The sequence below is a fragment of the Lonchura striata genome, chromosome 3, assembly GCF_050655825.1.
Source record: "Lonchura striata isolate lonStrDom1 chromosome 3, ASM5065582v1, whole genome shotgun sequence".
Taxonomy (NCBI): domain Eukaryota; kingdom Metazoa; phylum Chordata; class Aves; order Passeriformes; family Estrildidae; genus Lonchura; species Lonchura striata.
The window spans coordinates 105,386,141-105,411,722 of NC_140705.1; the positions used below are offsets into that span (position 1 = coordinate 105,386,141).

At 36.6% G+C, this 25,582-nt stretch overlaps 1 protein-coding gene and 1 long non-coding RNA gene across 3 annotated transcripts in view; one reads left to right on the forward strand and one right to left on the reverse strand.

The window, feature by feature from the left end:
* The window catches only part of SPATA17 (spermatogenesis associated 17), an 84,341-nt gene extending 77,493 nt beyond the window's left edge, over positions 1–6,848 (forward strand). For both annotated transcript variants that reach the window (XM_031504245.3, XM_085577154.1), the window contains exon 10: positions 6,199–6,848. In XM_031504245.3, coding sequence (XP_031360105.3) covers positions 6,199–6,279 — 81 coding nt within the window. In that variant the 3' untranslated portion in view covers positions 6,280–6,848. The remainder of the gene's footprint in view (positions 1–6,198) is intronic.
* Positions 1–25,582, reverse strand: part of LOC116183362 (uncharacterized) — a 112,717-nt gene that overhangs the window by 41,583 nt on the left and 45,552 nt on the right. The window lies entirely within an intron of this gene.

Consider the following 25,582-nt stretch of genomic DNA (forward strand, 5'->3'; position numbering starts at 1 on the left):
ATGATGACTATACAATATCATTTTATTTTAAGATCTAATAGCAAGTTGATTCAAAGGGTAAGACTTACAAAGTCATTAAAGCAAGTAGAAAATTGCCTTCTACCATAGTCACCCAGTCTTTTTAAATCAAAGAGTTTTATTGTTGGTGGTTATGTTTGCATTTGCAGGAGGTAATTAGGGAATGAGCTAGACATCACAGTCAGAGCCCTCAAGCTTCTCAACAAGAACCATAAAACTTCACTTGAAAAAAAAGTCAGTTTACAAGGCAGATTGCAGAGAATAGAGGGAAACAGGATCATAGCATTTTGAGTCAGTTTGACCTCTACTGTGTCTATCCACAATATGGAGAAACTCATGTATGCTTCCATGAAGACGTCATTGTTCCTACCAAAAACAACAAAATGCAGAGATTTTCATACTGGTATCAGTAGTAGAGAGCTGAAGGAGGAAGCAGATGTTAGTTCCTCCTTCTCCTCCTCTGCACTGTGTTGGTAAGCTGAATAAGGAAAGGTGCAATTCTACTCCCTTCCTCACAGCAGGGAGCTCTGATGAGGCGCGCTTTTCCCTGGGAGTCGATACCTCTGTGCTGACACAATGAGATCCAGTCCCTAAGGCATGATCCAGGCTTTTGTTATTATCTCTTCTATGAAGGGGCTGGTTGACCCAATTGGTTAACACATTAGCTTTTCAATTTTATAGCCTTAAGTCATGGAAAACCTCTTCCTCGATTTTGGGGTTTTTTTTCCTCTATGGCAGAAAGTAAAATTGGCAGTCTGTGCCCACCAGCCACAGAAACAGTTATGCCAAACAACTGTGTCCTGAACTTTATGGCTAATTAGCTGTTGAAGCTGTGCCCAAGAAATAGGTTCTGTTGCCCATGGGAAGAAGTGTGAAGCTGTTATTAATGTCCCAGCTCATATCTCTAAGTAAGTCTTATGAGCAGTGCTGCTTAAAGAGACTAAATGTACAGCAGGGAATTAAAAATTATAGTACCCCTTTCACTGACTGAAATATTGTAAACTTGTTACACTGGGGCCAGGATTGGTGTCAATGTACTTTGTGTGAAAAGTGCAATAGAAGCATTAGTATTTGACAGCCCTGGTTGAAATAAGTGAAATTAATGGAGCTCTTTTCATATACGACAAGGCCATGGCACCCCTTTCATGCTGCTTACAGACAGAGAAAAGTCAATACTTTTTTATTACTTGATGCTGACCTACATTTTGCACTACAAGTGCCAGGCCCACTAATTGGTTTCAGTTGTGAGAAAAGTTTGCCCCAAAGAAACATTGGAGCAGATAAATCAATCTTTTTTAGGGTAGCTTAGTGGGTTTTGAGCACTTGAAATGACATTTGTGTTGTATTGACAGAATGGGTTGTTACACTCATTTTGTCATGTCAGAAGGCCCTGTACTAGTTGGAAGTATTGTTAACCAGTATTGATAAATTTGCTGAAAATTAAAGTTAGCTGGATCAACATTTTACTTGTCTAACAGCTTGTTTCTGGTTTGCTTCCTTGTTAGAGACCTCTGTGGCTACTAACAGATCATTAGGCTTACTATGACAGCTCAAATTAAAACTTTAATTTTACTATTGCAAGAATTAGGACCATAGGCAACTCTTAAATATGACCACTTAGTGTTAAATAGGTGGGGTTGTGGATGAGAGCTGTGCAGTGACACTTGGCAGTGCTGCTGTGCTCATGGGATGTCTCCTGACTTTGTGGTAAAGAAAGATTGTCAGTGGGTTACCCTAAACTAAGAACATATCTGCTGCAGGGCCATTTGTGCAGAATTTTCTACTGCCTCCTCTAAGATCTTGGTGTGTACCTGTGGTTTCAAATTATTGTTTCCTGGTTTTACTACTCAGTAGCATGAAGATAGAATTATGATTCCAGCAGCTGTCCTTGCCTTTCAGTTATTCCATCTGCCATTAATTCCTAACAGAATTTACATTCAGAATAGGTATTCTATAAAGAGAAGAACAGAAGAGGCCTAATGTCCCTATAGGAGCAACAGATACAATTCCAGCACTACAAAAGAGTTTTTCTCAGATGCAAAACTTTTCATGGGTTGGTTTACCTTTTATACAGTACACGGTGCCATGGTTGACATAATGCATTTATACACTGTTTTTAGTATTGTTTGATTGACTCAGAAGAGGAATCATTGCTCTGAATATCTGCTATTGATGGAATGCTTTACATTTCAGAGAATGCTTTTCATTATACAATTTATATTTGAAACTTCTGCACAAGTTGCTTCTACTAACCCATGAAGGAAATCTATATTTGTACAGCCTAACACAAATTTAGTCTCAATTCATGCTACCAAATCTCTTCTTATTCAGCAAACACAAGTTTTATCATTACAGAGAAATGATCTTGTAAATCAGATAATGTGAGTTTATTTTATGCTTATTGTTCCAAGTTTATCACATGCTTAACATTTTCATAATTATTATGGACTTGAGAGATTTGATATATGAAATTACCCTGAAGTGTGTATGCAGGAGCTGAGAATAAATGGTAATAATAGTGCTCCCTGGCCTTAGAATCTGAGTCAATATGCTACTGCTGTTTGTCTGTTCTTGCTTTGGTCTGAGGCAGCTTTCTACTTCATTAAATTTCCAAGAAGATACTCACTGGTAATTCCTATCTCATTTTTAACTGCATTTTTATATTATGGGATATTGTGCAGTACTCTCAAAATTGCTTGAAAAGAAACACTGTTAGTACAAATTTGTTTCTAGAATATCACAGAAGTCATTTTCAAGGGCCTCCCAACCAATCTGAAGGTCTACAAGGTCTTGTTCATTTGCCAGTGTTTGTACGTGATCTGTATTTATGTAAGTCTGCGTAGTCAGATGAAAAATGTCTTTGGAATTTGCTTTAATAACATTCCAAATATAGACTATGTAACCATTTGGCAAGTCTAATCTATGACATCAGAGTGCTGATTGAGTCAAATCTTTGGTGGCTTTATGCCACCTTTTCTGACTCCATTGTTTTGAACTGATGAGCTCACAAGCTCAAATATATAATATATTGAAAGGGTCCATAGGTCTTGTGAAGATCTGCCAGTTGAACTTGAGTCACCTACAATTTACTAGAGTGAAAGGAGTCAAAGCTGGACAAAAAGGAAGTGTTATATCAACTTTTTTTTTGTGAATTTCAAAGTAATTCCCTGTGCTGAGAATTACAGGTCTCATGCTGAGAATTATATGGCATAACTTAAGAATTCATTGTGGAAAAATTCCATAAAGCTCAGCTCCATGCTCCTGTGATCCCAAGACTGCAAATCTATAGACCAAGCTCACCAATATATGTGAATTCATATTTGTAAGTCTGTTCATTCCAGCTACCGACAGAAAGGAACTGATGGTGAAAATAATTTTGAAGAAGCCTGTTTTTCCTCCAGTCACAACCTGTGTTCTTGAAAAGGATTATTTACATAACTTCATAACTTCTATGCTATGAAGCAAAGAGCCTAAATTCATGATGATTGCTATCAGAATCAATGAGCAGTTCATCACTGTACTTCCATGCAAGTTTGGAGTAGTCATTTCACCATTTAATTAGATGGATGTGAGAACCTGGCTTTCAATTCCTTTCCCTTTGTGCTGTGAGGCAGGTCTTGCAAGGTGTTGTTTTCAGGCCTTACTTTATGCCTCTGTTGAAATCTGATTAAAATCTTTATCTTCAAATGCAGAAAAAAATAGAAACAAGATCTCTTTCCCAAAAAGATATTTATATTTTAAATGCATGCTATGCAATTTTAACCTAATATACATCCTAAACTTCTTTAATTAATGTAACTCTAAAGCCAGCAGTTCTTTTATTTATCCATCAGACCCTGTAATGTTTCCTGAATATGGTCAAACATAATTGCTGTCGTCATAATCAGAGCCAGTTGTTTAAATGCTCAGTTGTGAGTATCTAGTGGAATAGTTTTAAATAACAAGATAAACAGTACAGCTGCCAAACCAAAGTAATCTTACACTGAGGGGGCGTGTGGCACAAAAAATTTCCTCTCTGTCATTTTGATTTGAGTTTGAAGCTGGACCTGGGCTTAGTTCCAGCTCAAAAACACTGTTCACTTCAAAGGCTCCTAAATCGTCCCAAGGAGCTAATTTTGGCAGCCAATTGTTTTTGTTTGGCCAGGAATCCTAATAGCAAAAGCCGTCTGCTCCAGCAAATGAAGATCTCTGCAATGCTCAGCCTTCCCATTCCTGATTTTATCCTGACATGGGGGGTGCACAGGTTTCACTGGTTTCCCTTTCTCATCCAAAGTTCACCACTTGTTAAACTATTCACGATTTGTTGAGCTGTATGTAACTGTCCTGCATGTTAATTAATGAGATACTTTCTGTTTTAAAAATAATGGATACCATGTTCTGCTCTGAATTACTGCTTAATCCTAAATTATTGCTGGATTATCTGCTTGCTTTCTCAGCAACTAGAGCTGGTTTGTTGATTTTTCCATTCCCATGAACAGAATTTGTCTGGTTCATTTGCTGAATTAAATATAACTACTTTCACTTTAGAAGGAAACCATTTGCAGTTGTGTTGGAGATACTATAGTATTTATTATAATACATGGAAAACTTTTCCTATGATAAGAAGGTGCTTGTGATGCTAAACAGACACTGAAAATTAGAATATTGTGCCATTCTAAAAGTTTAATATGAAAGTATGCAAATAGGCTCTTTCTGTTGAATAAGAAATTGGCCAGTACAAGGTATAGAGAAACATTAAAAAGTAAATCTTGTGAATCATTTAGAAATGGGATAGTACTCACTTTCACACCACACATGGATTATTTATTTTTGAATGTATGTCTACATTGCTATTTTAAGATTTATGTACCAGAATTTTGGAGGAATCACAGTAAAAAAATTAAGTATGAGATGTAAGAAATGATATGGTCTCAGTTTGGCAACGTGCAAGGCAGATGAAAGGCAGGTGGGCCCAGTCAGTGTTTGCATGAAGCTTACTAGAAGTCAGAGGTCTCTGCTGACAGAGATACAGCTGAACTGTGGTCTGTGAAGCAGCTAAGTCCAAATTGTCCAGGGAATGATAATTCTGTTTCATGTCCTTTTTTTATTGTCTTTTAAAGAGAAAATGAAACCTTTCAAATTGGGAAATGTGTTGAAAAGATAAAACTTTTCACTTTCATTAACTCATGGCCTCAGACATTGCATGAAAATGTTTTGATTTCCTCCACTTTCACAGAGCTACTTGTTGGCAATAGAAAACAGTACAAAGTATTCAGAACAACTTAAAAATGAATCATCAGATCCTAGAAAGCTGAGAGTTCATCTGTGGCATGTTACTTTCTTAAAGTTAAAGCCATTTTAATGCAAACCAAATATTTTCTATTGTTACATTATCCTCAGTAGTTCAAGTTCAAAGAAAATAATTTTATTAAGAAGTCTTTAAAATCTTAATCTTAAATACCATGGACTTGCTAATAATTTACCATAAGTATTTTTTAGTTTAGTGGACAAATCAAAATATGTTAGTTTGTTTTACTTTCTTGTTTGTTGGTTGAATTGACATTGTACTCTTAAGACACAGCTTCACTTGTGTTTCCCTTATTCAATTTAGATTTTTAAGCATTTGCATTTAAAAAATTGAATGTAACAAACAAGAAATTCACTTGGGGAAAGAACTTGTTCAGGAATCACCCTGCTTCTCCTAATCAATTTGTTGCCACTAGTACTTAACATATATTAATTTTTAAAAAATATTTCTTATAGAGATGTTTTAATACCTCTATTACAATGCTAACCAGGGTAGAAAAGTTTAAATATAGCAAGGCTATTGTGCTTTCTTTAACCTGCCTGGTTGCCAGGGAGGAGAATAAACTTTTGTAGACGATGATTTGCAAAATATAGTTTCTAGAGCAGGAAATTTCTGCAGTTCTTCTAGTTGCTGAGAGTTTGAAATACATATTTGCTTTCAATTAAATCCATTGTTTTTCTCCTCTTCAAGGTAATATTCATATAATGTAAAATTACATTATATTTTATAATTTTTATATAATTACAAAAAATATTCACTATTTTGCATAATTTGCATTCTATCTATGTAATGAAATGTAACTAGAAGACAATATTTAGAACTCTAAAATACCTTAAAAAAAAAAGACAAACCCACTTAAGCCTAACAATTTTTTTTTTCTCTCTTTTCTTTAGGACTTTGAAACATTGTTTTCATCAATTGCTCTCTTTGAAAAGTTTGGAAAAACTTACTCCAGCACTGGGCAAATGGTGTAATTGTCCTGGAGACTGAAAAGCTTGAGACACATGAAAAGTTGTCAATAAATGTATTGCAGAAATTACATGGCAGCATGTTGACTGAATGTCCCATAAAATATGCTTTTTGTTATGTATACTGTGTCTGAAGTAATTTTAATTTATTTTCTTGAACTTTAGGTAATATGGCTTCCAAGCTTTATCAAAAATTATATATATATATTTTTAAAGAGTATTAGAGACATTATTTCTGAAATGGCTGTATTTTATTTAGGATACAAAACCAGAGTCATCAAGTAAAATACTCAGAGCCACATTTATTTATTACATATTTGTAAGTGAGGTTAACACTAAAAAAGGAAAACATTTAGATCACTTTTTTTTCCCTCACAGCTATAAATTTATCTGGTTCATCACTGCTATTCATCATCTTCAGTGTTAGATATCCTTGACTGAGCCGTGACTTCAGAAGTGCAGGCTATGCTTTTAATGGAAGATAACATATTACTTTAAATCCTGTTAGCATTTCTGTGGGTGAAAGAACTCCAGTTTTGAAAAAAAAAAATAAAGTTCTGAAAACATATATGCCTTATTACTAGGTCTGTGTTTCTATTTCCATTTAGTTTGCTTTATCAGTACCTGTGCATTTACTCCTAGTTCCATATGCCATGAGTACAAAATCATGTGATGCTTGGTCAGAAGAACACATCTGATGACACAAAACTGATGCTTGTTTCCTCTGTTCATGAGCAAGCAGTTCTGCAAAATGTTGAGTATCCTCAGAGCCCATCCACTTCACAAGGATCAAAGAATTCCGCATCATGGGAAGACCTCAGCATATCTAAAGATCAAATTACAAGCTAATTCTTAAAATCATATGAGTAGATTTTTACAGGAATTTTATGCTGAATTTTCTATGATACTATATTTGCTTTTCATATAATTTTACTATATTTGAATAAAATATTTATTGTTTATCTGTTACTCAGTGGTAGCTTTTTAGTACTAGGTTGTTTTTTTTAAATGTGATTCTTATGGCCCCTATAAATGTGAAGAAAATGTCTGTCTGTATGAATGCTTTCTGAACCTGGTCTAGTGGAAGGTATGCCTGCTCATGGCATGGATGTTGGATCTGGAAGATCTTTAAGGTCCCTTGCAACCCCAGCCATTCTCTGATTCTATAAACTAGGAGCCACAAATTTCCCTTCCATAAGTTTTCACTTGTCAAGCCATGTGGAAAAGTTTTACTGCTACCACACACCAGAGTAAAAGCCCTTCCAATTCTATTCCAGCAGGTTGCAAGAGCAGGCATTGTTCTGTACTGGTTTTACCTTTTGGAGTTTGTTATTCTCAAACTTTAAAAAGTTTATTGCTGTTATGAGAAATTAAGTCTGGGGAAGTGGGAAGCAGCAACCCCAGTGGCTGAGTTTCGAAATAAGATTTAATCTGATCCAATGTATCAGAGTGCTTTAGTTGTTCCTGGAAGGGACTGAACGTGAGACACTTGTGCAAAACTGTTGATGAATAAAGATGGCACAGTAATTTTTATATGTGAGAGCTATCTATTTGATTGCTTCAGCTTTAAGGTAGTTCATCACAGTAATTCACCCTGTGTTGCCTCTTTAACTTCATACCACAGTTTCCCATCAGTCCGATTAGAAATGGCAGTGCCTTTATCAGATTAATCTTTCTCTTTCTTCCTTTCAGTATCTCTGCCCCCAGGACAAAGCACAGCCTACTGCAGCCAGTACTGCAGGGTGGGAGTGCTTATGGCTGGGGGGCCAGAGCACAGAGGGAGGTTAAACCCAACACTTCCAACGGGAATTGTTTGATACATACACACCTTTCCTCCTCTTGCCAAAAAAAAACTACCCAAACTTTTCTGTTTCTAAGCAGATAACCAGAAATGTTCTTACACAAAACCAGGTCTGTTTATTTTATTAGATAAATAGACATCCACAAAGCTAATAGAGTAGCTGACATATTAACTGTGAGGTTTGGAATTTGGACATCTTTTTCAAATTGCTTTTCACAGGGAATCCAATATTCTTTATCTGAAGTTGAAACAGAATTTATGTCATTCATGGGCGTATAGCATTCAAACTATTTTATGTAGCCACAGTATAATCCTGGAGTCCTTTTATTTCTCATTAATTACATTTAGCACTTACTTACATTTACACAAACCATTTGATAATTATTCTAGAGATCATTTTTTTTGGTGTCTTGCTTAAATCAAAATGCTTGCATGTGGCAAACTTACAGTTTTAACTAAAGCCAGTTAAAGCTAAAATTTTAATATTTCTATTCACTGCAGTAATATAATGAAGAAGACAGGAAGAATTGTGATGCTATTATTGTGTAACCAACTGTCAGTATAAATACTGATTGTGTAGGTCATTTTACTTTATTCCTGTATAACTTTCTTCCTGATATGGTTTACCCTTCTGTTTCAATTATCAAATTGCTTTTTCAAGTATATTTGACAATTATATTTTTTACATTTTATATACTCTGGGTTTCCTTATTATTGTTGTTTTATAGCATGCTATGTGCTTCAGAGAAGACATTTCTATCTTATAAGAGATGTTAATATCTATTATCACTGTACAAAATCTTAACACACAAAATAGCACCAGGAAATAAGGCACTGGGAAATGAGCTGAGCACTCTGAAAATTTGTAAGGGACTCCTGGACCTTGAAGAGTCTGCAAGACTTGTAGCCTCTTAGAAATGTAGCTGGCTATGACATTTAGCAAAACTCTCACAGTGGTACCTAAAAATCAAAAAGAATCACTGTGATGGTAGGGCAAAAAGGCAAATACCAATTTTCAGAAAAAGAAGAATATATTGAATGTATTTCAGTTAATTGTAGTTGAACAAATGGGAATAGTAAAACATCCATAGCTGAACTATAGCAAAGGACCTGAGTGCTGTTCTCTGCAATGACAAAGTATTGCCTTCAGCATGCAGCAAGGCAAGAATGTTCCTTGCTTTTCAGCAGCAGAAAAGTAGTTTTTGTAATTTGAACTGATTTAGTTCACCTGTACAGAGGACAGAAAAAAAAAATACTCTTTGGGTTTTTGCTAGTGGATGTCTGCAGAGGCTTAATAAGACATTTAGAAAACAGTCCCTACTAGGAAGAGTCTGTCCTACCAGCTCACTACCATCTCATGATGTGTCACTTAGATATTTTTATCTTGCATACAAAAAGCCTGAAACATAATGCTTTGATGTCACTTATATCTGAGCAATTTGTACAGATCATAGATATTGAGAGAGTCAAATAATAATATTATTTGGTTTGTATCAGGTGCACTGGCCTACACGCCAGGTGCTGAGCATTCAAAGCTTCTTTGTACCTCCTTGCTAATGACCAGTGACTGATCTTTGGATTCAGCCACCTGTGGGAATGGCCGTGCTCATAGAAGGATGAAAGCAAAGTCATTAAAAGGGAACAGCTATGTGCAAAAATTGGCTCACGACCTGTCTCATCCTGAGAAGCTTCTGTTAGAAAAGCTTCTTCATATTAGAAAATGTCTGGTAACATATATTCTTACCAAAATTATTTTCTATTGCTCAGCAGATTAAAGATCCTTCAGTGTTGCTGCCCAATAGTTTTTCTGTCCGCTGCATTGCTGATGTTGTAAACACAGCAAAATCTTTTAATTTAGGCAATTTAAGAATTGCCTTCTGGGCTGATCCAAGATGTTCTCAACACTTGTCAGGGAAAACATTTAGCTTGCAATGCCCTCTAGAGGCAGACTGGCCGTAGCAGTGGTGGTGTCTGCAGACGTGCTCTTCACTTTTCTTTTTTTTTTTTTTATTTATTTTATTTTTTTAAATTTTTTTATTTTTTAGTTTTTAGTTAGCCACATGTCCCTATAGGAGTAAAGCTCTAGAAACATTATGGGCTCGCAACTGAGATCTACATGCCTCACTCTGGACTTGTATTCAAGTGCTTCTGAGATGGGGCCATATTTAAACTGCAAAGCAACATGGTGATGCTTGCAAACAATAAAACAGTAATGGATTTTTACACATCAGTACTTGACATTGACTAACACTCTGAAAATATACAAATTAAAAATATTTCTAATGGCCTATTTTTATTGCAGAGGATGTGTTTGCCACATGCCTTCCATAAATCTGTGTCTCAGTTTAATGAATTTAGAAGTCAGCTTAGTTAAATGAGGTTCTCTGTCTTTTCCTGGCAGCCATGGGCTCCTATATACAGATTAGCAGAGACTGAGAAGCAAAGGAAGACCATAACTCCTTAATATCAAAATCTGTATTGTCCCATACTAAAACAGAAACACTGCAATGACAAGGGAGTAACATCCATGTAATCCAAAGCAGAATTTGAGCCTTGAAACTTTTATTTGCCTTCATTCAGAAAAGATTTTTTGGGATGAATTTTCTTTCACCGGTTGACAAAGCTTTCTGGTAGGTCTGGAAAAATGTCAGCAAAGAGGCTCAGGCAATGCTGGCTTGGCTTCATATTCTTCCATCTTTTAATAGTTCAGCTCATTAATGAGAAAATCATCTGGCTGCTGGCACAATCAGATGCAGTCACTTATCAGTACATTGAGTTCAGTTTATAGTACTCCGATTCATATTCATGATCAGAGGATGCAGTGGAGCAATTCATTTGTGCACTTCTGCATTAAGCAATCACTGCCAAAATGTGACATATTGAGAGTTTGCATTGAACTGCTTCCTTTGAGCATCTTTGAGTAAAGAAAATCCCAAGTGCAGAAATCTGTTGAGATAAATCACTCAGCCACGTCAAGAAAAATGTTGAGATTCCATGTATATAACATTTAGATTTAAAAAATCCATTTACTGGTGATATTGTACATGTGACATGGTCACATTCTCAAATGCAAGTTTCGATTATCTTAACAGCTAATAACATGTACAAACTAGATAAGAATCATGCCAAACTGAACCCTCTTTCTTACTCTTAATTTATTTTTTGCTGTCTTATGAAAGCTAAGTTTGGCTGAAGACACTAAACAATCTCAAAACTCCAATGTTTTACATTCTGTATGTTGTGGTACAAATAAGGAGCATTTGCAGTCTGGACATGCTCACAATGACTCAGTTTTTATGAAGGAATAGTGCTTATAAATTTAAGAGAGATACATCTTGTGTACTATTGTGAGAAGAAGGTGAGGTCAAGTTTAGCCACCTTCTCACTTATTCGAAGTTTGTAGCATGGTGTAGTGGTGATTCCTCATCCACATGCTTCACTTGATTCCATCAGATCATTTTCTATTGTCAACTTTTATTAACTTTTCTTCAGATTTATAAAGTCTGAGCTACTTGGTGGTAAGAAAAGAGAGAGAGATGAAAGAAAGAAAGAAAGAAAGAAAGAAAGAAAGAAAGAAAGAAAGAAAGAAAGAAAGAAAGAAAGAAAGAAAGAAAGAAAGAGAGAAAGAGAGAAAGAAAGAAAGAAAGAAAGAAAGAAAGAAAGAAAGAAAGAAAGAAAGAAAGAAAGAAAGAAAGAAAAAGGAAGAAAGAAGGAAAAAGAAAGAAAGAAAGAAAAAGAAAGAAAGAGAAATCAAGCTGTGTTCACTCATACATAAGCAAAGCTGGGGCTCAATTTCCTTTGAATGTGTCCTTAATGTAGTTTCTCTTGCTTGAGCAGGAATGTTCTTGATTTTTCTCATTGGTATTTTCACCAAAATCTGGGCCAGTGAATCACTGGCAAGAGGAGGAAATAGGCATAGCATGTAAAAACAAAATTAAATGGGCTGCTCATACTTTATGTTTTTGCAGCAATAATATTCTCACTTATGCCTAATAGTCACCTGTGTTTTGGTACTGACCAAACAGTTGCTGACATGAATCTCTCTTTGCTGCCTTCATTTTTCCTATTTTTCAAATCCATGTCAGATAGGTAAGATTCCTGTGTACCTGCTAGGAATCATTCATCCCCATGGTTTTCTTTCTTTGTTTGAGCTTTGCTTTTATCCTCGTGCTGAATCTATTTCCCCTGCATCATAGGATGTTTCTACTATATGCTAATAATAGTATAAAAAAATGTTCTATGGAAATTAGTTAAAATCAATTGGGAGTAAAAAGCTCAAATCTTTAAAATATTTGTGTTTGCAATATTTCTCTCCCTCTTAAGATTCTGTATCTCCTACACCACCAAGTGTTGCCATCTGCAGATGAGAGGAGAATTGGTTTGCCATCAATCTTTTGCTCTAGACAGCAGAGCAAATGGAGTATTCTGAAGCGATCTGTGTGGCTCTTAAACAAAACATGGACATTTATTTTGAATAGAAGGGGATTTCTGACTTCCCCCAGTCTCCTGAAAAAACCCTTGACAGGGCCATAAATGTAATCATTATGGAACTCTTAGTCTAAATTTATATCTTAATTCCACTCAGAATATATCAACGTATGTTATATTTTCTAAAATTTAGAATAATCCTAAATCCTACTTAGTCCAGATGATTACTTTTAATTTTCAAGTATCTTAGTTATCTAAGTAAGGTAGATAGTAACTAGTAGTAAATTTAGGTTATAAATTAAGTTAAATTCTGTTAAGTGTTGTTCCTTTGCTAAACTCTTAAATTTAAGTTACAAATCAAGTATAAGTACTTTTGAGTGCCACTAAGCCTTTAGGCTGCATTCCTTTTTGTCCTTGCCCCTTCTATCCTTTTGTCACATACACCTAAACACAAACCCACACCCCCACACCTACACCCACACCCACACTGAGTTCTCAGTTTATTTCTGTTTTGATCAACTGTTTTGATCTTTGTTCCTTTTTTTCCCTTGGAGTGCCTGAACCACCTCATAAGTATCAAAGTGATCCTTTTCTAACAAACTCTGTCATGCTTAATATTAAATCAGGTTTGTACTGATCCCCTCACTGGTGATTGTTTAAATTAACTCAAACACTCATTTGTAACACAGGGACCATACTGGGGGCTACTGGGAGCAACTGGAAATGGCAGGTGTGTGCTGGAAGCAACTGGGATATACTGGGAGTGAAGAGATCATGCTGGGGGCAACTGGAAACATGCTGGGGCAATTGGGATGTTTGGGAATGAGCATGCTGAGAGCACCTGGAATATACTGGGAGTTAGGGCTAGGGTTATAGTTTGGTTTAGTGTTATGTATATGTGTTTATATATATTTATATCCATACACACTTGCCCACCTCTCTGCCCATTACCTTTTTGCAGGGATCTGTTATAGAGATAGACATTTCTACAGTTTCACAAACATTCATGTGTCTTATTCAGAATATAGCCTCTTGTTTGCTGCTCCTGTTTCTGATATTAAAAGAAAAAGGAAAGTAATTCAAAGGGAAAAGAGAGTAGAAATTTGAGAGCCATTGCAAAGGAGCAAAGCGAGTAGTGACTGGAAGAACCATAGAAACCATCCTGCTCATGTAGACCTGCTAGTGACATTTATTGGAAATATTTGGAACACTTTATCCAGGCTTTAAACTGGAAAATGGAAGAGAAAGGACTGTTCTGGGCAATGGTGTGGGTCACTGAGTGCTTGGTGCAAGGCTGTAATGTAGTAGTTCATATTCTATGCACAGTGCCTCAAAGCCAGATCTCTGTGGTGAGGAATTTCCTGGTTTTTTTCCTTCTCATGCTACCCATGAGAAGACAGGAATTCTGAGACCACTTTCTATTGCCTGGTACCACAGCTCCTGAAACTTGTTAGTTCATCACTTGCAGTCTAATGACAGTGAGGAGTTTGACCGTGACAGACAGCTGTGTCTGTTAGCATGGAGAGAGAGCTCATGTCTGACCTACTTCTGGCAATGATTAACACATGATTTAGCTCTCATTCATTTCTGTTCATGGTGATATATCTCACAGCTGTTTCTGAACACCAAGAATTGGGAAAGGCTTTTGATGTCTCTATACAAATGCATCATCAAATGGTGAGATATGGTCATTTAGAATAACAAGTTATGATTCTTGTTAAAATATAAGAATACTTGCTCCTGTTGCTCTGAAGTTTTTATTTCTGTTTAACCTCCAGCACACTCTAGAAATGTTAAAACAGTGATGGTGTATTTAATATCTCATAAGTACTGTCAATGTGCTTATTTAATTTCTCACAGCTCCTATGTGTTGAGATGAAATTGATGCCTAAAGAGGCTATCTGGAGCAGAGGCTAGACAGACTTAAAGGAATAAAGTAGGTATTTATTATAAGGCCTTCAAAGGATACATCCTGGGCAGTGCAAGAACCCGGCTGTGGCTCCACCGAAGATGGACCCAAGATGGACAACTGGTCAGGAGTTTTCACACTTTTATAATTTTGGTCCATTTACATTTTGGGCTTAATTGTCCAATTACAGCATCAGGTTATGAAGTCATATCTTCCCAGTTTGCTCTCCTAAATTTGCTGTTTATACTTCTGGGCCTAAAGCTGCAACAGTGTCCTTGGTTCTCAGACTGGAAAAGGATTGTTTTTTTAACTAGACTGTGAAGAAGACTTGCTAACCCTTTATATGAAGTTCAGTGTTATATACTAATGCAGTAGTGAATCAGGAGAATATGAAAACTAAAACTTAAGGCATCAAAATCACCTAATAATAATCAGTCTAATAATTATCTTGAGATGTTTGAAAGGTTTCCAATTGTACGTATTCTTGTTCAACATTTTATTTTTACAGTGGAGACTGCATGATTCTTCCTCCAGTATAATTGTACCAAAAGGGACAAGGTGATTTTGCTGTATCAAAATTTAACATATTTACATCTCTGTGATGATAACAAATAAAAAGTTATAAATCTGTGGCCAACTGAGAGCTAGCAGTGCTGCAATAGTTCCACATGCATGGATTTAAAAGTTCATAGCTTTGTTAGGGATAGCATGTGGACTTTCATTTGATGTTCAGTAGCAGCCTGGTAGTTCATCACATCTGGACTGGGAGAGTATCTCCACTGACTGAAAATGTTTCTGGCAGGTTTACTTATCTACTTATCTATTATCTAAAAATGCAAAGAACCACATTGTGCTAGCATAGCCCTTTTGTGGGAGGTTTTAGAAGCTCTGAGTAAGGGCAGACATATATGAGGATTTGAACATCAACAATTTGCTTGAATTCAGACAGTATTACAATTTTTGAAAATCCCTCCCATGATATCATCTTGAGATCCCCACAAATTGCAAAAGTAAAATCTGGTTCTTTTGATTATCTTTATTTCTACCCCTATAATTTTCTTTCAATTGTTTTGTTCTTCAGTAATGATTGCCCAAAATATCAAAAGGTTTCAACAGTCCCTGCTCACCTCTAATTCATCTTTGCTTCTGCTCTGCAGAAATCTGACTGACATAGACAAATTTGTAAAAGTGGTCAGATGCAAAAGATTTACAAAGCTGTTCTTGTTGAGGGCACTCAAGCTAGAATAATGTTATGGCATAGAGTTTTTTTTTTAAGAACAGATACAGAATTGGCAAAGAAAGTACAAGGATTTATTTACAAATCTGATTGTATTAATGGGTAAAAAAAATTGTTCTGATAATTTAAGAAATTAGAACAAAGAGAAATTGTGTTTCAGTCTTGTGAATGTTTGATCTAGTTTTGTTATTAATGGATTTTTCTCAAAGTCCAGCAGCTAGGCAGAAATAATAATTGACTTTTTTATTTATAATTGTAGTTTTATGTCCACTTGGGAAGAAAATAACAATGTCTTTGCCAATAATTCTTGAGAATTCTTTCTTCTGGGCAATCTCAGATTCTATTATACATGAAGAGCTCATATAAACAGCTGAAATTTGGAAGACTTAGATTTTGTCCTCATTATATGTACATAAAGATAGATGGAGAGAAGATTCACCTTGAACAAGTCACTACTAACCTTCTGCTGAGCTTGAGAACTAGGAGGCTGCCCCAGTTTTTATACTGATAAAAGGAGTCTGGCCATGCTGTTTTCTCAAAATATGTTGATAAACTGACTCTTCACAGCAAGAACACATTTAGCTGATACATCTGTTACTCAGATTGTCACATAGAATTAGCAAATCAATTCAAATATTAAGAATTTTATTGCTATCTAGGAGTTAGAAGCAAGGACTGGAGGGATCAGTCTTGGCACTTGCTATGCAGAATTTTTAAGAGAATATTCTTAGAAACAATTGAGGAATATTCTCTAACAAGAAAAAGTAGTTAAAGATGGCAAAAGTATTTTGCTTAAAATTTATTTTTATTCTACTCAATTTTTTTATGTAGAAAAGTATCGCTTTACAAGAGATTTAAATCCAATTGAGAAGGGACATCAGAGTGATGGGGCTAACTGTGGTCAGGTCCTGTCTGTGGCCCCAGTCCAGTGGTTGCCCTGGTTTACTGGGCAATTTTGTCACTGTTTGCCACCCCTTGCTAGGAACCACTCCTCGCACCTCAGAGGGAGCAGGTGTTTACACATGCTGTTTTGCAGATCTCCATCATAATACTTTGATGGGTTGCTGAAAGTGTTTGCAAAATTGGATATTCTTAACACTTTGCAATTTTTGACAGACCTGACTTTTTAAAAAGTACACCTAAGACACAATATTATAGAAAGGGAAGTTATTTATATGTCAACTGTGATCAGGAGCTGAAAATACTTTATTCATCCTTGAGATCCCAGTGATGCCCCTTCTGATAATGCTTGTATTTGTTAGTCAGTGATGGATTCTAATATAGATACCCTCTCTGTTTTTATGCATCAAAGATAATAATAATGTTGATTTATTCCAAAATATAAAATGCCACTATTGATGCCCAAATAATCCGAATCTTTACTTGGGGACCTGAAATGGAACCTACCAGAAAAGGGTTACATCCAGAGCAGAGCAAATTTTTGTGTGGATTTCTGTCTGTTCCATGGAAAAACTATAGCAGGGAGCCTCAAGAAAAGATCTAGTGTTCCCTTGGCCAAAATTTATATCTTCTATCAAAAAAAAAAAAAAAAAAAAAAAAAAAAAAAAAAAAAAGGAACAAGCAGAAAAATGTCTGATATTGATGGAAAGCAAGTATGCACCTCATCCATTGAACCATTGAAAACATTGATCAAGGCCACTTTGCTCTTTTTTAATGATGGCTCCATAAATCTGCCAGTATCAATGAAAGTCACTGTTATCTACTGAGGTTCTAAATGGCTGTGCTAAGGAAGGTAAGCCATAGGTAATGGTTCTTTGCATCCAGGAGCTAGATTGTCATACTCTCAAGAATCTTCTGCTTCTTGTTTGGTTTTTGTTTGCATGTTTGGCTGTGTATGTCAGTAAATTGCACATGAAGAAAACCAGGACACACTAAAAAAAGAGGAAGAAATACCACATACTCTCAGCAATTTTTGATGAAGTGGTTTTATTTTGAAAAGCTCTTCTCTCAGTAGGTTTTAGTCAAGAAGAATGAGACTCCAACAGCATGTGGCATTTTTCTGACTATACAGGCTGAAGAATGTGGCAAACAAATTTGAGTAAAAAAGACCTGGAAAAGTGATATTACTGTTGCATATTAATGTATAGTCTGTGGTTCAATACCAAATGAGATTTAGTAAGCCAAGGCATTTGATTTGGCTCTTTAAAAACATCAGACACTATATGCAGGTGCTAAGATCTGAAGGAATGAAGAAGGAGGTGGGATCAGGCTCATCCTAACTCACAAGCTGTGTTTAAATATATAGGTTTAATCTGCACTGCTATACTGTTGGCCAGGAGCTGAGTTTCACAGCTCTCAGTGTGGCAGGGACTCCTCAGTGACACCAGGGTAGGCTGAGGAATCTTTTCTGGGACTCCCAGTGATTACCAAACAGGGTTTACTATTTCAATATATTGTGCTACATATGTTCAGGATTGAAGCATATCTCAGTGGAGGACTTCACCTCACACAATAAGAAGCAATATAAATAACTCTTCTCTGAAGAGATGCTGAAAACATTTTGAAAAGGAGGTTTGCTTATTTTTTGCATCAAGAGTATTGAAGAGATTCTCTAGATAGATCTGACTGTATCTTGGTTATCTTTGCAATGAAATCCCTCCTTAGCCTCGCCCCAGCACACATTCCTGTGTAATATGTACGTGAATCTCAGAAACAGATGGAGTATGCCTTACCCAGAATCTAATCCTAGTGAGGTAGAGAGGCCAGATGGTCTCACTTTCCAAATGAAAACTTTCAGAGAATCTTTAAACTAAGCAAAGATTTTATTAACATTGATGGCTGGATATAGTGTAATACACAGAAAAGATTAATTAGAAACCCTAATTAAATGTAACAGTGTAAAAGAACCAGAGTACTATTTGGCATCAAACAGCCTTTTAAGATTCTTGTTGGAATCTGGAGTCCTCAGCATGGCTGAGCTGCAAAGCGAACAACAGGAAAGCAGAAACAATGAGATTTACTAAAAGGTGCCAAACTCAATTCTACATGCAATCATTTCCTATATTTTTTTCATAGAATCATAAGAGGGCTGAAAGGAACCTTTAGAGGTCGTCTAGTTCAACCCCCTACCCCAAGGCAAGATCAACTATACCTAAATCATTCCTGACAGATGTTTGTCTAACCTGTTCTTATAAAGCTCCAATCACAGAGACTCCAAAACATCCCTAGGCAATCTATTCTGGTGTTTAACTATCTTTGTTGTTCGAAAGTTTTTCCTAATGCTTAACTCTGAATCAACACTGCTTCAGTCTAATCTTGCTATTTTTTTGTTCTATAGACCAAGGACGTGGAGAGAAGTTTATTCCTCTTTTTTTTTTTTTTTTTTTAAATCAGGTGCCTTTTACAAATGGAAAGATGAATGGATCCCTGCAATTTAATTTTTTTTTTTTTTTATGACCAAAGAACCTCAGTTCTTTCATTTCACTGCCATTTAGACTTCTGACCCTTTGGTTTCCCTTTGTTAGGACCACATCTCTCCCAAACATGGCAGTAGAAACTGAACATTGCGGCTGCACTCTTAGCACCTGCAGAATGAAAGGCCTCTTATCACATGTGTTAAGGACAGCATTTCTTGTTTTGTGCTAAATTCACATTTTTTTTCTACACAGCTCATTTCCAGCATGCTTTTAATAAAAGTTGACTGACTATATGGAAGGAGGGATTTCTTTGCTGATTTTTGCTGCAGACAACTGCAGAAAAAGAGTATTTATTCTCATGAAGATGTGATCATGTCCCCCAAGCAAATGAGGTGAAAGAGTCAGTTTTCTTCAGCCTGTTAGAGGAACGCACATCTGGAAGGAATATATTAATTCTCAGACATATGGAGTGGGGAGCTTGAGGATACGAGCGTCACACATCACTTCTCCCTTTAAATTCTGTGCTCGTATCTCTGGTGCACAGCAGGAATTCTTGCGGATCATGGACAGTAACCAAGAAAGTGTTGCCATGTTTTTACAACATCCTGACCTCTAGGCTGTTACTTAGTTGATTAGTTGGCAATACAACCCTACAAGGTTGTACCATCTTACTGAAACCCCTCTGGATCTTAGAGGTGAACAGCATACTTAGGAAAAGCAATTGCAGGTGGCCAATGGCACAGAGAAGGACTTCCAGGAGCCTCCTCCTGATCCCACATATCAAGTGTGCTCCCATTCCAGCTCCCTTGGAAAAAATGCTGTAGTGAAGTGTTGTAGAGAAGCACAGGAAGAGGCATCTGGACCCTGACTGTTGTGAAGGTTTGCTGAGACAAACACACACGCTTATGGCTCACAGAAAGGGGAACAGATGTGCAGATTCAAGGAATTTTATCTCCCCGCAAATGCTGCAGTCACAGCTAAAGAAGAAGTAAAAATAGATGCAGTTGTGGGAGCAGCAGCGATGGCAAGGACTAATGCTGAGAGGGTGCAGAGAGAGAGGAAAGGACAACTTATCACAGGAGCAAGGATAAGTGAGGAGGGCATTAATTATGGACTGCCCTGAATAGTGACAGCACCCAAACTGCCTCCCTTAACAAGTTTCCTCTTTTGTAGTTTCCCAGCATCAGCTGCATACCACCCTTTCCCACTACCAGTGTGCAGCACATATGGCTGCCTTGCAAGAATCACACAAATCATCCAGTAAGTTCATTTTTATTAGTAGCTTCTGCTTAATTAAGGGATGCATCATGCTTCATCAATCAGCTTCTGTGCATGCGAGTTTGTCTCAGCCACTCTGCTGATGCAAACTCCAAGCAGACACAGTTCTTGTGCTGTAGGCAAGAGGCTGGTTAGCTTGAATTTGGGCAGCCAGGGGCAGAGCTCTATCCCTGATTGTGAAAGGGAAGTTTCATACCACAGCTAAGGCAATGGGAGATCCACAGTGACTTTCTGCTGTTGTGCACCAACAGATTGAAGCACAAAGCTAATAAGAAGAAAAATATTAAGAGTTAAGATAGTGAAAAGATTGAAAGCTTTGGTTTGTTTACAAATATGAAGCATTTTTAGCTTTCTGTTTTTTAAAGAAACCAGGTAAATCAGTTTCTGCAGTCACCAGTGATTTATGCTGGGGCATTTCAGCTCTGTAGAATAAATTTCTGAGGATGAACAAATCAGGCAGGTGTATCCAACAAAGTGCAGTGCAGTACAGTGCCAAACAGAGATGGTGTGGACAGAGTATGGCTTTGCTTCCCAGACTGGACACATGAACATACACTAGAGTATATGTACCTAAAAGAGCTGGGTCTAACTAGCTTGAGGTGGGCATGGGACCTCTTCCTGGAGCTACACAGTGAGATGTGTATGTAATTACAGATAATCACATTCTCCAGTCTCTCAGTTAATGCTAAAAGGGCTGTCTGTTATCACCAGGCCATTACTGGCTCTAGAATAATGCTCATAGCAGCAACTCAGTGAATTATTTTTTATTTGCTTAATAACATTAAAGGTGTAATTGGTCAGACTGCAGTTCAGCTTTTCCATTTCAGCCTCTCTCATGGCCTCAGGTACACTTGTCCTGGACTACTCCAGTGCAGGAAAGATTAATTCTGATGAATTATACCAAACTCCATCATCGTTTTGCTGCTTGAATATTCATTATTAAGTGGAACCTACCAAAACCCAAATCACTTACAGCCAAAATCAAATTTGGCTTCAGTCTTCTGATGTGAAAGCCTGTTGTGTATTAACCCACCAGGTTACCTAAGCTCAAATGCATTCTTTCAATAACCTGTTTAGTGAATGTAAGTAACACCATAACATACATGTAATAGACTTCATCTCAAAATACACAGGCCATCATTTTCCTCTGCAATTTTCATGGTAGCTTATCCTTTACATATTTTATTATTTTTTTTTATGATAGCTATTAAAAGTCCTCAGATGCTCTATGGATTCCTGGTGAAAGAGTGTATGTACAGTATGTATGTTTTTTAATAGTGCAATTAAGGTAGATCAGACAGTTCTACTATGTTATTATATACATTTCTGCAATTAGCATTTTGTAAGTGCCTGCAAAAGGTTTATGTGATTTTTACGCCTGTAATGCCTCCCTACACACTTCTGTAAGTAGATTTCCCAGTAGCTATGAATTTTAGGCTGTTCCTAGCTGCCTGAATAAAGAAAACCTGTGTGAAACTTCCTATTTTATCTCAGACTATTCCAGGCCCTGAAGCTCAAGTGAAAGAGCTTTTAAAACTATTAAAGAAAATAAAAGAAAAACTCCAATAAGCCCATGATTCTTTCTTCATCTGTAAGTTACTAAACTGGGACCATTCAGGAACCTTTAAGAATAACTTGGCACTGCACAGACTTGACCTGAACATATTTCCCAAACATTTGATTACAAGGGACCCTTCACTCAAGCTTGTTGCAGTCAAAAGTGAAGAAACATTTTCCCCCTTAGCTCAGTTCCTTAAATTTCCTAACCTTTGAGGTGGAGAAAAAGCAGAAAAATGAAGTTACAGACTGGGGAAGACAGCCCAAAAATGCTTCATGTAAGTTCCTTCCATCTGCTTGATTCACTTATCACAGTGGGCCTGGGAAAACAACCAGGGGATTTATAAACAATCCTGCCCAAGTGCAGTCAGGTTACTGGAAAGTAGCTGAAGTTTCAGGGGCATCAAAATACTTTCACAAGGAATGTTCTGACCTTGCAGATAATTTTGGGAGATTTGGGAGTGGATTGGTACTGTGGTAAATGTACAGAACAGAAATTTCAGGAAGATTTTTTCTTCCTTATACCTCTCCTATACATTTCTCCTTGAATCCCCTATCAGTTCCTTTACTGACTTTGTTACAAATGCATGCTCAGAAGAAAATGAAAGCTCTCAGAGGGGCTCCCCCAAAATATGCATGAATTCTGATTTTGATCAAGTACTGTACCTGAAGTGCATCTCCCCCTTACCAACAAACAGATCATTATGTAAATCCAGCAAAGGAATCATTCACAGCCACATGACGTCAGTGCACATTAAGGACTTTGCTTTCAGGTAGTTTTTCATTATTAGGCCTTTCTGCTGAAACATGACTAATCTAATCCAGGGAAAAGAGGAAACCTCTGGCATCAAATCTATGTTCCCAAATGACTGACTGATGTATTTTGCCAGGGAATCATGCTCGACATGTAGGGATGGAGAACAAGTCCCTGTAATCTATGACTTACTAGCTGTTTCTAAGTGATTCTGGCTGTGTCGATAGATTTGTTCACAGCTCTAATTGTGTTAATGAATTGAACATAATTAAACTTACAGCATGTCACAAGCTTCCTCTGGCAACTCTAGTAGGTTTCTTAAGTACCAGTTCATCAGCTACCATACTGCAACTGAATAGGTAACTACAGAACCAGCCAGAATGGCTTAGCAACAAAACAAAATAAATATAAGACCAGACCTTAATATCACTATTCATTCAAATTATTGCATGAGAGGCAAGGGACTTGGATTGTAAAGGTAGAATTGTCCAGGGTTGGTTTTTTTTTTTTTTTGGGGTGGTCTCTCTTGCTAAGCACCCAGCTCAAGAGGTACCACTATTAATAAAGAAGTACTTTCATAAAGGAATCTATCTTTTGGCTTATGCAGAAACCTCCAGTTATGGTGACTGGCATACATAGTTTTTGTAACATTCCACAAAGCAAAACTCATTTTAATTCTGAAATTTAAAATCCAACTTTCCCATAGTTTGCAAAATTAAGTATGAGAATTATGTGAAATGTACTTCCTTCAAAATAGAACAATGTACAGCAATTTAGGTGGGATGATAAATAACTTATTGCTCATGTACACACAGCTAGGAGTAATAAATCCTGTTGTAGGCCTTCACTGAGGTTTTGGGAGTTATCTACTAGATACTAGAGTTTGGCTACTGTACTTTAAAGCATTTAAAGAATTGTAATAATTCATGCATTTTTCAAGCAATTTAGTTTTGATCTGTCTTGGGTATTATCCCTTTAATCAAAGCTCAGACAATAAGAATCTTTTATATTTTTCATCCTAGAACTTGGATTTCCTCCTTGCTGCACATAAAAACATTTGCAATCAATAATCAGGCAATATTAACAAATAGCAAAATATAATTAATCCTTTTCTAAGTTATGTCATCACTAAAAGTTTATCTTTAAACTTGTATCTTATTCTCATGTTTTTCTTCATGTGAGCACTGTTGTCTTAGCATGTACAGGATTTATTTTTCATTTAAAATGTAAGCAAGAAGAGGTGACTATTCACAATTTACTGGTAATATTCTTATTGTTGAAGGAGCTATATGGAATCTATAGTCCCAGTAGAAAAAAAAAGGAGCATATATGTGTTATTTTTTAAACAATAGGCTCTTTCTGTGAAAGAATTGATTCTGGTTCAGTGTTTTCATAATAAGACAAAGTGTTGTAGGAATTACTGATGGTGCAGAACATTATCAGGTGCACACAGCATGAAGCCTGCACTGTTTTCACAATGTAATTTTTGAAGGAACTCCAGCAAGCTAAACCCTTTTGATGCAGCACTAGATAACAATATGGAACAAATAAAATGATCTAGGAGAAATGTTGCCTCTAGCACAAATGACTGAATCTCATTAATATCCATGCAGTTATCTGCAGACCTCGAAAAATACATCTCTATGCATTAGCTAGCCCAGATACCTCTATGCAGTACTGCCTTTAGGTTGTGTAGACATACACAGAGTAGTTCCTGATTAAATTAACCTATGTCAGGTTCTTAAGGTTATGTTTTTCTTTCTTATGCATTCATAGCCAACCTGAGGGTGAGCCTTATTTTCAGGATCTGTCTTAATATAAATTTTTGTGGTGATCCTCACCTCAAAGAATTTCTGCTTTAAATATTTAATTTGTTACACTGTGCTTTGTAAACCAAATAGTAGCAAACTTCCAGTGCAACTTAGCCTTTTTTCCAGGACTAGGAGAAGGCTGGCTACCATTTTAAGTAAGTAGATAAGCACAACACAATCAAACTTGTAGGATACAGACGTACCATGTATGTGTCAGAGAGGTTTGTGTGATAAATTACACAGATCATGTAGTAAATTGCAGTTTGTGCTTTTGACTGCCTCATCTACCCTCTGCTTACTAATCCAACTCTACTGGGACTACTTCTATCATTTAAAAGATCAGATCAACATCAAATAGCTCCCTTAAAAAAAAAAAACAAACACCAGAAAACAACTTGCCACTATACATAAACCAGGTTTATCTAAGCATAGTAAATGCTGGATATGTCAGCAACCTTCAGCTAACCTGTTTCATGTCATTTTAAAGGGCCATAAATGGCAAGGTATAATGGAACAATACAAGAAAAGGCCTTCCTAGCTCTTAACAGGGATCTTACTGTCCCTGGAAAAATCTGTATGATGGGACTGAGAGGAGAGGTAAGGCTTGCAACGAGATCCAAAAACAATACTCTTTACTAAAAAAGAAAATCCAAGGACCAAACAAAACAGGACAACAAAAACAGAAAAAAGGGGGAAAAACCCCTTTCCTACTCACCAGAACAGTTCTATGGACTCTCCAAACCCTAAACCAGAAAAATAATCTGACATCTGATGCAATATTGAGACTAATACGCTAATTCCATATGGTTAGATTAATCCATTAATCACTGCTAAAGATAATTGCGTAGGCACCTAAATTAGCTGAATCTTTTTTTTATGAGAAGCAAAGAAGAATAAAAGACTTTATAACACTAAAAGTAATTCCTGTGGCTGATAATTAGCATTGTGTTTAAACACTCATCCTTACGCTGCTACTTTCCCTTGAAAAAAGCAGAGCAATGTCCTCGTCTTCACTGAACACAGTATTAGCACCTCGGAATTGCACCGCTTCAGAGCCCAGACTTAATTAAATAACAAGGTTAGGATCAGACAATATATCAAGGTTATAAACTGGAGCACTAACCTTCTGGAGGGGAGACATTCTCTGCTTTCCAAAG